The 15,000-nt window shown below is 41.0% G+C and overlaps 5 protein-coding genes across 5 annotated transcripts in view; 4 read left to right on the plus strand and 1 right to left on the minus strand.

The window, feature by feature from the left end:
• Positions 1–133: 133 nt before the first annotated feature.
• On the minus strand, positions 134–2,345 carry SARC_08971 (hypothetical protein; the record flags this gene model as incomplete). Its single annotated transcript, XM_014297028.1, has 5 exons — positions 2,188–2,345; positions 1,489–1,686; positions 1,006–1,209; positions 531–736; positions 134–298 (listed from the first exon to the last, which is right to left on the minus strand). Coding segments are annotated over exons 1-5 (872 nt in total), but the record flags the coding sequence as incomplete, so codon positions are not given.
• A 1,694-nt stretch (positions 2,346–4,039) lies between these two features.
• On the plus strand, positions 4,040–8,260 carry SARC_08972 (hypothetical protein). Its single transcript, XM_014297029.1, has 7 exons — positions 4,040–4,302; positions 4,699–4,836; positions 5,703–5,800; positions 6,467–6,606; positions 6,864–6,991; positions 7,313–7,415; positions 8,064–8,260. Exons 1-7 carry the CDS (start codon positions 4,104–4,106, stop codon positions 8,191–8,193), a joined length of 936 nt encoding a protein of 311 aa, XP_014152504.1. The 5' UTR covers positions 4,040–4,103; the 3' UTR covers positions 8,194–8,260.
• Positions 8,261–9,329: 1,069 nt separating this feature from the next.
• Positions 9,330–12,282, plus strand: SARC_08973 (ureidoglycolate hydrolase). Its single transcript, XM_014297030.1, has 4 exons — positions 9,330–9,440; positions 10,657–10,781; positions 11,167–11,349; positions 12,003–12,282. Exons 1-4 carry the CDS (start codon positions 9,389–9,391, stop codon positions 12,141–12,143), a joined length of 501 nt encoding a protein of 166 aa, XP_014152505.1. The 5' UTR covers positions 9,330–9,388; the 3' UTR covers positions 12,144–12,282.
• Positions 12,283–13,415: 1,133 nt separating this feature from the next.
• On the plus strand, positions 13,416–13,616 carry SARC_08974 (hypothetical protein; the record flags this gene model as incomplete). Its single annotated transcript, XM_014297031.1, has 1 exon — positions 13,416–13,616. The coding sequence occupies one exon, from the start codon at positions 13,416–13,418 to the stop codon at positions 13,614–13,616; it is 201 nt and encodes a 66-aa protein (XP_014152506.1).
• A 198-nt stretch (positions 13,617–13,814) lies between these two features.
• Positions 13,815–15,000, plus strand: part of SARC_08975 (hypothetical protein) — a gene marked incomplete at its 3' end in the record, with an annotated part of 12,977 nt that continues 11,791 nt past the window's right edge. The window contains exons 1-2 of the mRNA XM_014297032.1: positions 13,815–14,151; positions 14,636–14,841. Of these exons, the coding sequence (XP_014152507.1) occupies positions 14,068–14,151; positions 14,636–14,841 (290 nt within the window). The 5' untranslated portion in view covers positions 13,815–14,067. The remainder of the gene's footprint in view (positions 14,152–14,635; positions 14,842–15,000) is intronic.

Below are 15,000 nucleotides of genomic sequence, written 5' to 3' on the forward strand. Positions count from 1 at the left end.
TGTGTGTGTATATTATATATATTATATATATATAGATGTATATATATATATATATCTATATATATATATATATATACATACATATATAGTCTACTGCAAATATTTGCTGCGAATATAGTGATAGACCCATCGTACCTCATATTGGGAGTTCGTGATCAAGAAGGCGTCTACAGCGCCTACCAGGTATTCCACACAGGGCCGTTCTCTATAAACCTCAGTCAGCTGCCAGAACATGAGTTGCTCGAGATTTTGTTCTTTGCCGAGTTGAAAGAACATCATCATGCTGCCATTCTCATCGCTGCAAACCATGTGACATATGGGTCGCTTGAGACAGAGTGTGTCACGGGGACTGCTGCAGTATGCATTCAACCCACTGAGCATGACTCACCTTACGAGACTCTTAAATAAAATTGGCAGTATAAAATGCCGTGTATGAGATATACTAAATGACACTCCTTGTAGAAGCGTGCAGCAAACTTGGTATGAACTGTAAGACATCGGGCGTGTCTTATGAATCCGCCGCTACTTACCGTAGCAATTTCTCAAACTCGTCGTATACATTGCCCGAGTTCTCTATGTGTACATGCAGCCTGGCGTTTGACGAAGGTAGGAAGGCAATGTTCTTCCCCAACACATTACGGATATGCTTTATAGTCTTCGCTCGTTTGGCCCGGTTTTCGTCATCGTCGAACCTTGCCATTCGGAATATACGGACGAGTTCTAATTGAGCCACGCACTATGGGCACGGATGTACGCGCCACAGGAAAAGGTATAGCGGGATTGAACGTTAGTTGCTTTCATGCGTGAGAATGAGTTCACTACTTTTGCCGCGGTCCCGACAATACACATCTGTAACCAGAGATTGCTAGTTTCAATACAAACACGAACGATGTATTGATTTTAAGTGAGTCCCGGTACATCACGCAATGTGAAACACAGAACCATCCCAGCACGTCATATACCTCAAACGACACCCTAGCCAAGAAGATTGAGCAACGTACACACCATCTTGGCCATCAAATTCAGCGCTGCCTCCTGGTCAGGCCGCAGCCGTGAAGGCTGGTCATTAATACTGCACAGGGCACCCAATGCTGCACCGTCCATATTCACCAACGGGACGCCATGGTAGAACCTGATGTTCGGATCGCCCAGAACAAGCGGGTTTTCGGCGAAGCGGTTGTCTTCCAACGCATTCAGCACAATTAAAGGCTATGTTGTGAGTGAAAGGTGAAGTGTTGTGTGTGAAAGGTGAAGTGTTGTGTGTGAAAGGTGAAGTGTTGTGTGTGAAAAGTGAAGTGTTGTGTGTGAAAGGTGAAATGTTGTGTGTTTGTTTGGGAAAATTAATCGAACAAGGAATAGGCCATCGTATCTTTACGATTGAAATTAGAAACAGCGCCAAAATTGCTCTGTATGCAGAATGTACTTTTGCATATACTCCGAGTAAAGGAAATAACAAAGGTCTTGCAGGCAACACACACACACACAAACCTCCTTCGGCTTATTTATCGCATGGGCACAGAATGACTGTGACCGAGGTGTTGTGTTAACTTTGAGTCCATGGTTTCCGTAGAAGATCTGCTTATCGCCCTTCACAATAGTCAGACACACCACTTTGCAACGAGTAATTGTCGCAAGTGAATTGGCTAAGCTCTGCACAAAGGTCGAGAGATTGTTATCCCGATGGGTCTGTAATGTAATGAATAAGCATAACAAGGTCGGTATATATGTCGGCGCATTCGTCAGTGTGTTTGTCCTGTGAAGATAATTTCGTGATTGACTTTGAGGGTCTGTCTTGAAAATTGACAACGAACACGGCCATAGTTGCATCGAAATCGTATCGAAATCTATACTGGTAAACTACGTGTAGTCCCACAGTATGCGATCAATCCCTGACCCTTTGCATGTACGTCGTCATAATACTTGATTCAAATTGAACATACTTACAGCATCCGCCGCACAAGCAAACATCTTATTTTAAGTCTTACATTGGGTGAGAATCCTCGAAGCTAAACAGAAATGTGTTGTGAAACGCGACGATTTGTTAATTATAGAACATACAGTGTAATAATTGATACCTATATCTAGTTTAATGCACACAAGCAACCATACTATCACAGTCTACTGCACACAAGCAACCATCCTATCACAGTTTAATGCACACAAGCAACCATCCTATCAAAGTCTTACATCAAATGAGTATTCTTCGAGGACTCTTTCACGCATATCCTCGTTCTCCGGCACCACAGGAAACTCCCAAAGCCGACTTGCATCATAAACATCGCTCATCTGTTCTCGTGTCAAACGGTTCGCTTTGATGTAGTGTGTACCAACTTGGCCGATTGACTGAGTAGTGTATGAATGTACGTAATAAGTTTTAGTATTCACTATGCCCCTCTGTCTCCCCATATATATTATTTACTTTGAACCTTTTTATTTACACGGCACAGACGGCAGCTGGACGGCCAATCAGACTCAGAGATGAAGGCGGGGCTTGCTTTTTTATTTTAAATACGTATTTGTTTTGTAGTTTTTTTTAACAAAAAGTATGTAGAGTTGTACATAGAGAGTCTTTACTTTTTCTTTTTTTAACAAAAGGGTTTTAGTGTACTCGCCAAAACAAATATGTAACATTGTAAACTTGTATAACTTGTTGCGTTGTTTTTTTTAACAATTTTCTTTTGTAAATAATTTGTCATTCGTACATATGACTTTGTATGTTTAGTTGTTTGCTCATTACTGTTTTGATTTGACTGTTTTCCCAGAATAGCTACTCCATAAAGAAATATCATCTAATCAATATACATTTGTATTTGTAAAAATCGCTTTTGACTGGTTTAACCTTTTTAATTTTTGTTATTATCTAAAAATTACAAAATAAACAATGAGGCTCAAGTGTCTTCAAAAGCCTCAACTTGACTCCCTCAAATCCTCAACTACTCTGCTCGCTTGCATCGCTTCCGGTCTTTGCCCTTCCTACGACTCCGTATTGTTTTTTTAAAAAACATTTAAAAAAATTACCTAGTGATCGCTTTATGGGCTCTTGAGAAGTTGAGAGTGACTTACGGTCTGTTCTCATTTTTATTTGAAGTCAATGTGATTATGTAGTTGATTAGTCATTAGTGATTATTATTAGAGTGGTCAGTGTGGTCAGTGTGGACAGCACCATTAAACCCTAAAACATAAAATATATCACATCATGAATTCATGACTCGTATGTGCTCCTTCGACTTCAGACGTTCCTGGGACCTGGGTTTTAAGACTCGAGTTCTAACTGAGTTTAGACCTACAAACAATTATTTTTTAAAGCTGAAATGAGTTTAAAAAAACTTATTTCACGTGTTGACACCAATTACACAAGAGGGCTATTATAAATATGGTTGACAACTACTTTAAAGCGCTCAGGTGCAAGTATTGATTACTCCAGGTAGAAAGGAAAACTACTCTTCTAGCAGCAAAAACCTACTTCATTACAAAGTTCATTAGACAAGTTGAAGACTCAACCTGCTTGATGTTTCTCTACAATCTGTATTCAGTTTATATACAATATTATATAAACTAGTCTACAACAAACGTAACTGTGAAATCATTCCAAACAGTTCTGTAAGTTGTTTTAAGTTTTAAGTACAACTTAAAATATGTCCACATTAGGATTTGCATGAAACAACCTTAATAAGGTTTCTCACCCGGTGGGTAGCTTGCTGTTTGGTTTTTCTTTCCATAAAAACTATAGCATAGCTTCAAGTGCGATAAGCAACCAAAGAGTAACCTTACTCTTATGTCTGAGACCCTCAAGTAGGCCCTACTACTGTATGCATATTACACTACATACTATGACGTTCACATGTATTTGTTAAAATATTTTTTTTTAAATTGTTGCCTCTGGTAGAGAGAGAGAGAGTCTAATTGCCTATGTATTCACAGTTCCAGGGTAATACACGCAGTAGGGTTTATCACAAAAGTGCCACTTCGCAGTTCGCGCGCGTGAGTAAAAATAAATATTCAAAAAACACAATATTTTAAATGTACAGGGCATAGTGTAGATGTGTGCACATTTCTAGTGTATGCCCCGTCGCATGCGCCGAACATGATGTAAAGAGGGAGTGATGAATATCGCTGTGGTTGAATATGCATGTGGCCATGCCTCTCCATGTGAGCGCCAGAGTAATCAAGCGCTTTCTTCTACAGAAAATTCTTCACGGAATTCACGAAGTAGACCATCGTGCAGCGATGAAACTGTGAATGAGAACCGAACAATTATTTTAGTTAAGTCCGCCGATAACATTCTTTTGTGGGACGTTGATGGTATGCCATTTTTCTTCGTGCAAGTCTCAATTAGGTCACTTTGTATATGCATACATTCTATGCTACTACTTGTCACGATTTTCGGTGAACCGGACAGCACTGATGTGCGTAATATAGAATAGCACAAATATACGTGCACGTATTGTCCCAATTGCGTACACGCGTGCGAACCAAGATATACGTACCCTCTATGCTTTTTATGTGTACCTTTAGCGTGTACACATCTAAGTTTACACAAACATATACATATATATATATAGAATTCATATATATCAGTCCTACAGCTATGTCGGGTCATCTTCTGGTTGGAGCACAGCCTTTTTTTTACGTTACTGCCACTCGAGTAGTAGCTTCTCATGCTTGAACTCTCTTCTATACACTGCTGGTATGCTTCAGATTGCGTCTACTTACGCACCCAGCTTCGTCTCCTTGGTGATGCGGTGGGCTCGTTGCCCACACAGATCCATCAGAATGTGATACTGGGCGTGCCTATGCTGATATCCCCCGAATGTGCCTTCATGCTAGTCAATCAAGGTGAGTGGAAAGTGTGAAGTCTGTAGCGGTTGTCACTAGATAGGTACCCTTGAGTGGACGCTGGTTTTGTACTTGACGAACGCGTTTCCTTATCGAGTCTTCATTCCGTTTTGTTCTTAGCCCAGTACCTTGAACTATATCTCAGTAGATGGCACGAATACGTTGTACGGTTGTAGTCCTACATAATGTACTTTGCAGTTCGTTTTGGAGGTGCCTATGGCTTGAGCCTGGGTGCTGTCTACTATGCCCTACAATCCATGCTATTGTTATTGAGATCTAAACGGTCTAAGTGTATGTTGATTTAGCTGTGCAGTGTTCATCAATAGGCTTGCCACATTCGTTGGTTTCCTTTCTTGATTTTTAGTGAAGTTCTGTCCCCCACTCAGAGAGTCTATTCTTCTCTGGAAATTACCTGGTGATTCTGATTATGCGTGGATGAGGTCACCGCAGTGTGTATCTGCTTTGTATTCAATTGTATTTCATGTGGTTGGTCTACTTCATATCACGTGTTGCTTCGTCATCTTGCACTGCTGGTCTTAGTTATAAATCCATGGGCCCTGAGTTGTAAACGCAGACGTTATGCACGCACACACACGCCGAAGCGGCTTTGCCCAGATCCATACGCTATGGAATGGAATGGATTATTCCCGTGCACTTACTGCACTGTTCTGGCATAAGGGAGGGACCACCAGACACCATGCACAACCTGACGATTAGACGGTACTGTACGTGGCCTTTCAATCTCTATACTATCCTACACAAGCTAGCTGGTTTTGTCGACGGAAATATGCATAGCGTTATTCTGGGTAGCGAAACGTTTATTTTCATTGTACATCCCCGTGCGTGCACCTCATTGTGGACTGAAGGCAAGGCAAAACTGGTGGACGGCTCGGATGTATTGGGCTACACTGAAGCGCATGCGGACCGTTTCCTGAACTGCAGATCCGAGGACTTCAAATCCTTTGTAAGTAGGTGCTCAACATGAATAGAACCTTTGTTCATCGTATCAATTCCTCTCTCAACCCATACGCACGGTTCGGCGAACGCATCCATTACTGAACACCGTGGTACGACAGAGCCTTGTTAGGAGACACAGAGAAAGGCAGTGAGGTGTTTGTTCATGGATCTGCCCATGGTTCTAGGCCTGGCCCAAACACGAATGGGCATAGCATAGTACGGATGTTCAGGATTAAGCATTGGGGGATTCCGAAAACCCATTTGCACTGGACGTTAGGCAGGTATACTTTAATACATATGTTGTTCTCGGCTCGGCAGGAGACGTGCTTATGGAGGAATACGAATGAATCTCACGAGTTGAACGGAAGATACTGATCTCCACTTCTGCGTTCTATGCACGATCAGATGTACTTGAGATTGCATATACATGATCATTTGTGCGGTTGGTTTCGCCTGTAGGTGCGAGACCTTTGATACCCCTACCCAGGCAGGAGGTAGACATACTATACTACCCCTGCAGAGCGAGAGTGGTACTATACTAGCCCTGAATAGCGAGAGTGCAGGGGCTTACCCCAACCGAATCTGGCTAACAAACATGTAAGTGTTTGTTTTACACAAATGTGTTCAATTTTTCAAACGCCACGCATACTTCGAATGGGTCTTCTCCAAGCAGGACGCAAAGCATGAGGATATCGAAAAGCACGGAGGTCATTTCGGCAAGGAAGTGAAGAACGAAGTCAAAATGAGCAAGTATCCCGATGCAAAATTCGAAACGAACACTTTAAGTGTGGCTGTGACTCACGATCCTAAGCGGTGGGTGTGTTTGTCTGTACAGTTGAACCCGGTTTCCAAGTGGCGCCATTTGCTAATATGCCAGCTTTGTGTGGGTGTCCGCATGAGTGAAATTGTATTTTGTTGTGTATGTATTAATGCTTTATTTCGCAAGCATGTTCTCAATTCCGAGCCTCGGTTGCTTTGTCCATTATATACCACCCGCTGTTCGCAGTGCATAAATTAATTTGGAAACGTATCCTGATTATTTCTTGTATCCCGATCTATTTTGGAACCAGAACCGCCGAACTGCCGCCCATGGTCAATTGGGATTTCCCTCGCACAGCAGTGGACTGGGCTCGTCTGCGAATATTCAGAGATTTGTATGAGCGTGGCTTCTACATGACATCGGGGTGTAAATTTGGCGGTGAGTGGCAGTATTGTTTGCTTGGAACTAACACACGTTTAGCCGATGCCACAGAAAGGGCATCGATCTTGTCTTGAGGGTACACGCGTGATATCATTCATACATACATACACACATACATATATACATACATCCCATTTTGCCTCTGGTCTTGTTTGTTATTATTATGTTAGAATCAATGCTACCTGCATTGTGTTACCACATATGTCATTAGGGATTTCACGTCTTATGAAATCAACACAACTGTTGTATTCTCGCATCGCATCAACCTTCGATCCGAATTTCTAACCCCATATTGGCTTGGGTTCCTATCATTTTCAGGCGACTATCTCTGCTATCGAGGAGATCCGGCAGTATGCCATTCCACATTTATTGTGAGAATTGTTGCATGGGACTACGAACTGACGGCTCTGGAATTAGTTGGGTAGGCTTGCTTTTTTATTGCGAATATAAGTCTTCATTTGTCAATCCTATTTCTAAGGTACCTGAGATGCAGAATATACTATTTATTATACAGCTAGGCGTGTTGATGTACCTGAGATGCAGAATATACTATTTATTATACAGCTAGGCATATTATGACACGTCCCAGCTTACCGTATGTATGTTCTCACCTCCCATATGTACCTGCCATGTGTGTGTGCGCATAGTCCATGTGTATATGCATATTCCATGTGTATACGTGTGTGCTCTGTGGACGCAAGTATGTGGCATGTGCGGTATAAGTATATACCATGGGTTGTGCAAGAATATGCCATGTGTGTATGTATGTATGTGTGTGTGTGTGTTATGTGTATGTGTGTGTGTGTTATGTGTGTTCAAGTGGGTGCCATGTGTTTGTCAGTGCCTACCACGAATACCGTGTGTGTGGATATGTCTACCACCTGTGTCTGTATGGTATTGAATGGTTCAATTCCATACATTAGGCTTACAGTAACCTTACCTCTAATCCTAGTACGTATAAACCGCTGTCTGTCTTCAAGATCACAAAATAGGTTGACTGGCCCACTCCATATGTCAAATCAAATGGTCTGTGATTGACATACGACCATTCGTTCTCGTCATTGCACAGGCTCGGAAGGTTAGGAGTAGCGGTCAAGAAGACATCGCTGCTTGCCGCAGTGAATGAAAGTACCGATGAAATCCGATATATCTCGCTGTCACGGTCACCGTTTGATACACCCCGTAATGATCCCACATAAGGAGGTCAGATGTAGGAGAGGCTATGGAGGATGCCTGCTAAAGTAGAATTAAAATCAATTTAAATGGTTGTTATGGTGGGTACGCCCGAGCTATCTGATGGATTTTATCCCCTGTAAAATTAACATCAATTTTAATTTAGTTATTACGATGTATACGTCCGAGATGTATACGTCCGAGCTATCTGATGTATTTATATCGATTTGCAATACTGTAGGTGGTGTCTCATCTGTATGTATTTCCGAAATCATATGATGCTTTAGCTTTTAACAGTGATTTCGCTCATTTCACACATATTCAATAAAATAATATGATACATTGGCCTAACAGTGACGCACTTAGTAAAATAATGTGGTACTTTGGCTCAACAGTGATTTCGCTCACTTCACACATATTCAGTTAAAATAGTATGATACTTTGGCTTAACAGTGACATTAGACGTACTCAGTACAATAATATGATGCTTTGGCTTAACAGTGACGCACTTAGTAAAACAATGTGATACTTTGGCTTGGCAGTGATTTCGCTCACTTCACACATATTCAGTAAAATAATGTGATACTTTGGCTTGGCAGTGATTTCGCAAACTTCAACCGTATTCAGGTACAAGAATGCGCGATAAAATAGTATCTACCGACAGGATGCAATTCTGTCCCAATACTTGACTCTGACCTGTTACAACGGTCCAAGATATTGTTAGTGCTGACTTAAAGTTATAAAATTGTGCGAGGACATAAGGCATATCTGTACTCTATAAATTGAAAACTCGATTGTCCAACGACGTCGACGTTTTGCGCTTTGCTCGGCCTCCTGAAGACCCTCACGCAAATCACCATGAGATTAAGAATAGAAATCTTGGTGTATATGCCTGTGCATATGCGTATATTTTAACACGTAGAATAAGCACTCTTGAATGAAGGCAAATATAACTCACTGAAACACTATAGCTCTCCTTAGTGGCGCGATGGACCCTGTAGTGATGTTCACATAAATATGCCCACCTCTAATTTATTTACTGTTCAGGGAGCAGTTCAATAAGCCGGCCTGATTTTTTTATTAAATTTGCTGCTCTGGTTTGGGCCTCGGATATTGCAAAATTATAAGAGAGAATATAAAGCAAGCCAGACACAGACTTTCACAAACTCAGTCTGCTATGCACATAGCACACCAGAGAGACGCCCGCAATATACGTACACAATGACTAGCACAGAGAGCGCTGGGGTGACGATACTTCCAACGCAGGAGATAAGTATGTGTGTGTAAACGTGTATACGTATGTTCCGAGCATGCACAACTATATACCAATGAGGTTCGGTATTTGGTTGAGGCTGTGTCTGACTGAAGCTTGTACTGTTGTATGGGTGACCAGGCAACGCTCTCTTTTCGGTTCAATATGCTCGTAAGCTCTGCAGTATTTTCTTGTTTCCTGTCTTGTACCAACTCCGTTACAGCATAAATAGTCTTAACTTCGGTGCAGCATAAATAGTCTTAACTTCGTTACAGCACTTAACTCCGTTACAGCATAAATAGTCTTCTGTCATTTGGTGTTGTTACTTCAACGTGGTTTTCAGGCCTGTTTACTACTCAATACCTCTTTTCTCGGATATCTTGTCTGGAGCAACCTCCACTTTTAGTGTTATACGCTCAGAGGTCATTCACATGTAGTACAAGGTGGATTGTTGGTCGTGCTCCGTGTGCGTGTAATGTATATCCTCATTTCAATAAGCACACAGTCCAATCTAAGACCCCCATCATTATAAAACGCCTTTGTGCTTTTATATTGAAAGACCATCTAGTAGGTTTGCAGTTGTACCTCGCTTCGTGGCAAACATACAGTACAATAACTTGTGCAGTGAAGTATCAGATATATAGCATGCATGCACAGTTTTTGATCTTTGGTAAGCGTTGCTATTGTACTCAATCAAATAAGATAGCCATTTATTGAATGTACGTACAAGTTAGTACCTCGCGTGGTAGTGTGCATACTCAAACATTAGATGATTCGTACAGTGAGATGTCAAGTAAATAGCAGGCATGTATATGTTGATCATTTGACTTTGCCGGCTGCCTTGCATAGCAAAAATGATAAATGTAAAAGTATTACTTACGAAGTCCGCTGAGCAGCTTCAATAAATGTGTGATCGCCAGCAACTAATACGTTCAAATAATGTGTAGGTGGTGACTATCCTATTTCAATACGTTAGAATGTTGTAGCTATTGAGCTTACTGGTATATGCGCTATAATTGAGTCTGAATGAATCTCGCTTACCTATTGTTGAACAAATATCAAAGGAATAAATAAGAAAGAAATACCAAGCATGTGTCATATGCAACTTCAGGAGTTGTAGTTATTGATCATACTCGTATATGCATCAAGAATATGGCTCGTTATGTACCTTTTATTAGACTAATAACGAGGTTCAGGAAAGAATGCAATAAAATGTGATCGATGTATTCGCATGCAGCTTCAGAAAATTTCAACCCCTATGGCCAAGTGGTTCGTCCTTCTAGCGATGGATTGCCTTTCGGTCCAGCCGATGCTCAGCTCAATCTGAGCAATGGTACGCCACGCTTCTATATCATGCAGCTGGTAAGGCTTTCAGTTTGGTGTCTTCGTTGGAATGTTCGGTATCTTTCAATGTGTGTACAGTGTGCGAATGTGAGGAGTGCTTTCATATACTTCTCAAGAGGCATTCAAGGAGCATTTATATGTCGTCACGAAAAAATATTGATAATTTGAAGGGGGATGTGTTGTTGTCGTTGTAAATCGGGTTACCTTTCACCCATACGCTCAGTTCCAACAGCTCGAGTGCAGGCAAATGCCCACCACTTTGTTACAAATACGGAAATTCAGAAATATACGTATATTCCGCGAGCACGAGAAATCAGCGATAGATGATGCTTCTGGGTGCTTGTAATGAACGTTATTCAAAACGTGTATCGCATTTTCATCGAATCTACTCTGTCAAGCACAGGAGGGTCGAGGGCTCCGGATAGATCGCATTTCCAGACACCAGAAGTGTACTCAGTGCTTAGGGGCAATCGACGGAAAAGACTGGTACATGGTAGTGGCACCTCCCAACAAGAACTCTATCATGCCTGACATGTCGCAGATGAAAGCGTTTCACATACCGGGAGATTGCTTTATCAAATTAGAGGTGTGGTGGCTTTGACTTCATGGCGTACATGTTCATGTTCTGTGATATGTTTAACGTCATTGTCCTGCCACATCTGTTGCAGACATTATTGGTCCGTACTATGGTTTTATGTTTCTAACTAACTCATACGAAACCGAATTTATATCCTTTTTTTGGTCCTGAATATGATTGCTGGAATATGTGGCAATTTGTATCTGTATTCTCTAGGTATAGTTGGCGTAAATACTTCATAGATTGCGCATGCACGTGTAACATGCAGTGATACAAGGAATTCAACATCCAATCGAGTCCGTTCATTGATCTATACCAAGAATCATTGAAACGAATATCTAAGCATTGCCTACCATTTCGCGTTTAACTCGAATGTATTAGTTACAGCTTCTGGTGAAAGTGCATGAAATGTGTCTGGTGAAAGTGCATTTCTTAGCATCTGGTGAACGTGCATGATATGAGAATCGGAACACCCGGGATCTCTGCTTCCGATCAATACAGTGCGTATAAGGTAGATGCCACCTGACTGGTATACAAACCACAAGATTCGGGGTTAGTACCGTCATCCGAGATGTATATCAGACTAGTATTCTCGATTGGATATTTTAACCGCTAGCGTGTATTCTAATCACTAGTCGAATTGATTAACAATTGCCACACAGATGGGAACCTGGCACGCTGGACCATACTTCGAGCACGAGAGTGCCTCCTTTTATAACTTGGAACTAGCCGATACTAATGAAACTGATTTATACGACCACGTTTTCGGAGAAGAATTTGATATATCCCCCGTTACTAAGTAAAGGTAGATCGCCGGAACAAACATGTTTCAAAAGGACAGTAGCTCAGCGTTCACAACAAACTAGTAATTTTTACCTGCCTCATGCCAGGTCATATTTGCCGAATAATTGAATGCTATGTTTCGACGATGGCGCATATGCACAACTATACTTGCGAATGGATGGTTAAGGGGGGGGGGGGGTGGGGGGGGGGTTACGTGTTCGGTTGTGTTTTTAAACCGAAGTGTAGCTAACGTGTTCGGTTGTGTTTTTAAACCGAAGTGTAGCTATTAACAACATCTATTTACCTGTACATATTGAGGAACTGGTGATGAATAGCGGTGAATATGTACTTTGGAAATTAATATTTTTTAGTAGACTACTGACTCAGTAGTAAATTATACACTCTAAGTACAGCTTCTATTTTTACTATAGTAGTTACAGATTTTTAACATATAGTAGAAACAGTACAGACTTTTACTTTTTTTTAGGGTTTTGTACAGATTGAAGAAAAAATTGTTTTTAAAAATAATATTTTTATACTATTATTTTTAAAATAAAATAAAGTATAACAGGAGGCTATGGACTTTTATCGTAATGAAGCCTACATATGGTTATAATATCCGCTTTTGTTGCAAGCGGCAAGCCAGACTATTTATTTTTAGAGTTTTACACTGCCTCACAGACCCTCGCAACAAGAGTCCAGAACTCCAGAGACTGCCAGTCTGCCAAAGGAAATCTACTAAATAAATACATATGTATTCCATAATCTTATATAATGTCAATCGCTAGTGGGGAAGCAATTTTACTATCGTTCTGATTGGTCACATTTAAAGACCAAACGACGCAATACACGGCGTGAGCCGCGTGACGCCCGCTGTGACCCCGTAAACGTAGAAAGTGCTTTAAGAGAGCAGCATTTTTATCATTATAAACTGCGAAATTTAAAAAAATTGTAAGCGAGATTAATAAATACCAATAAAATTCAAGTTTTAGCAACAAATATAATAAAAAAATACAAGTGTTGATTTTTTTTTAAATACCTGCGGCTGCTTGTGGTGAAGTGGTCGAGGACTGTGGAGTGGTGGAGCTAGATTCTGGAACAGAAACGAAACTGTTGTTTGAGAAAACGATATTTCTGGCATACATCCCATTTTGCCGGGATGCCTTCTCTCTCTTGAGTGGCGACATGTCACACCAGTCATCATAAATAAATACCAACACGGGCAACAAGTCAACAGCTCTATAACACTATAAAAATATAAACTTGCTTCTCAAAATATTGTTTTCAAAAATATGCATAATGACAGTCAGGCCCATATGGGTCAGTCACAGTCTCACAGACTCACAGTTCACAATCTGTGGGAACTCTGGCCTCTGGGGGGTGGGGACTGGGGCCTGGCCGACTGGGGACTGGGTATGTACTATGTAGGGCCTATTACTTCAATGAGTCTGGACTTGGACAGAGTTGGACTCTTGGAGTTTGGACTTTCATAGTTCATACTCTTTGGAACTTGGAACTTGAAATCTTGGATTCTTGGAATCTTGGAAGTTGGATCCTGAATCATTTATTTGTTTTTAGAAAAAAACATAAAAATAGTATTTACATATTGTATATTTTGTAAAAAACAAAAACAATAATCAGAAAGCACTTAAATATGTGCTGATAACTATAACCGAAGACACAAATAGAGGGCAGGAATCTCAAGCAGGATATATACCCGCACTTAAAACGAAGCACGTGGTGCATGCTTCAATATTGGCGATACTGCTTGTATCAAGTAATAGTATTTTTACCGTTCCGGATTAATGCTACACATACACGAATATAAACCATCTGCAATACAACGCTGGCTGTACGCACATCCTTTGATTGAGCATTCCCCATCATCGAGTTTGTGAAGCAACAACATAATAATTGGCAACACATTTCTAGGAGGTTTTAATCATGGCAGAGGATTCAGATAAGCTGAAGGAGAAGAAGAGCAAGAAGGACAATGTACTCTCCAGGGGCGACAGCCTTGCCCGCATGGTGCGTACACCCTATTTGAACATTCATTTTATAGTTTATTCTTATATTCAACCGTGATGTTTTTCTGCACGTTCAGCACGTGGGCGTGGGCGCTTGCGGCTGTCTCTTCTATCTGCTTCGTTATACATTTATCCAAGAGATTTGAACGTTACTTTGATTTACATCTTCTACTATACTTCGTAGTCAAAGCTTGTGTACTCTTTCGGTGCGTATTATGTATGAATGGCTAAGGATCGGGTTTTTCTCGTGCTATAAAAGATCTAAGTTGGCGGCATCTTACTAACTGACACTATCACACTCGTAGCAAATTTATAGAGCTATATTGCACCACAACCTCTGGTACAATTACATATATCATTTCTCCATACAGACCCAATTTATCTTTACGTTGTCTTCGCATTCCTTATCTTTGAAAGTCGTATCCGTCTAAATTAAAGTTGTACTTCTGTACTGATATATATATATAATCTAATCCTGGATGTAGCTCGGACGGAGGATAGGCGGTATGTATGCGTTTGTCACCCGATTTGGTAGTCCCACCGGCCTATTCTACGAGGCTGTCCATAACCAATTCTGGGGTTTGCCACTGATCTCCATCATCCTGAACATGTGCTTTGGTTTCGGGCTTTCCATGATAACTCTACTACCTCAGGACTCTGACTTCCCTGATTTACAGCCCTACGAACATTGGCAAGTTGTGCACATGTCGAGGCGTGTAGCATGAGAACACAGATAGAACATGATCTTTACGGATCACACTGCTTAGTACGCCAACACAAATGCACATACAGGCACAAATAAGTATAATTGAGTAGTAAAACATGAACACAGACAATTATGACGCGTAAT

Source organism: Sphaeroforma arctica, assembly GCF_001186125.1.
Source record: "Sphaeroforma arctica JP610 unplaced genomic scaffold supercont1.863, whole genome shotgun sequence".
NCBI lineage: Eukaryota > Ichthyosporea > Ichthyophonida > Sphaeroforma > Sphaeroforma arctica.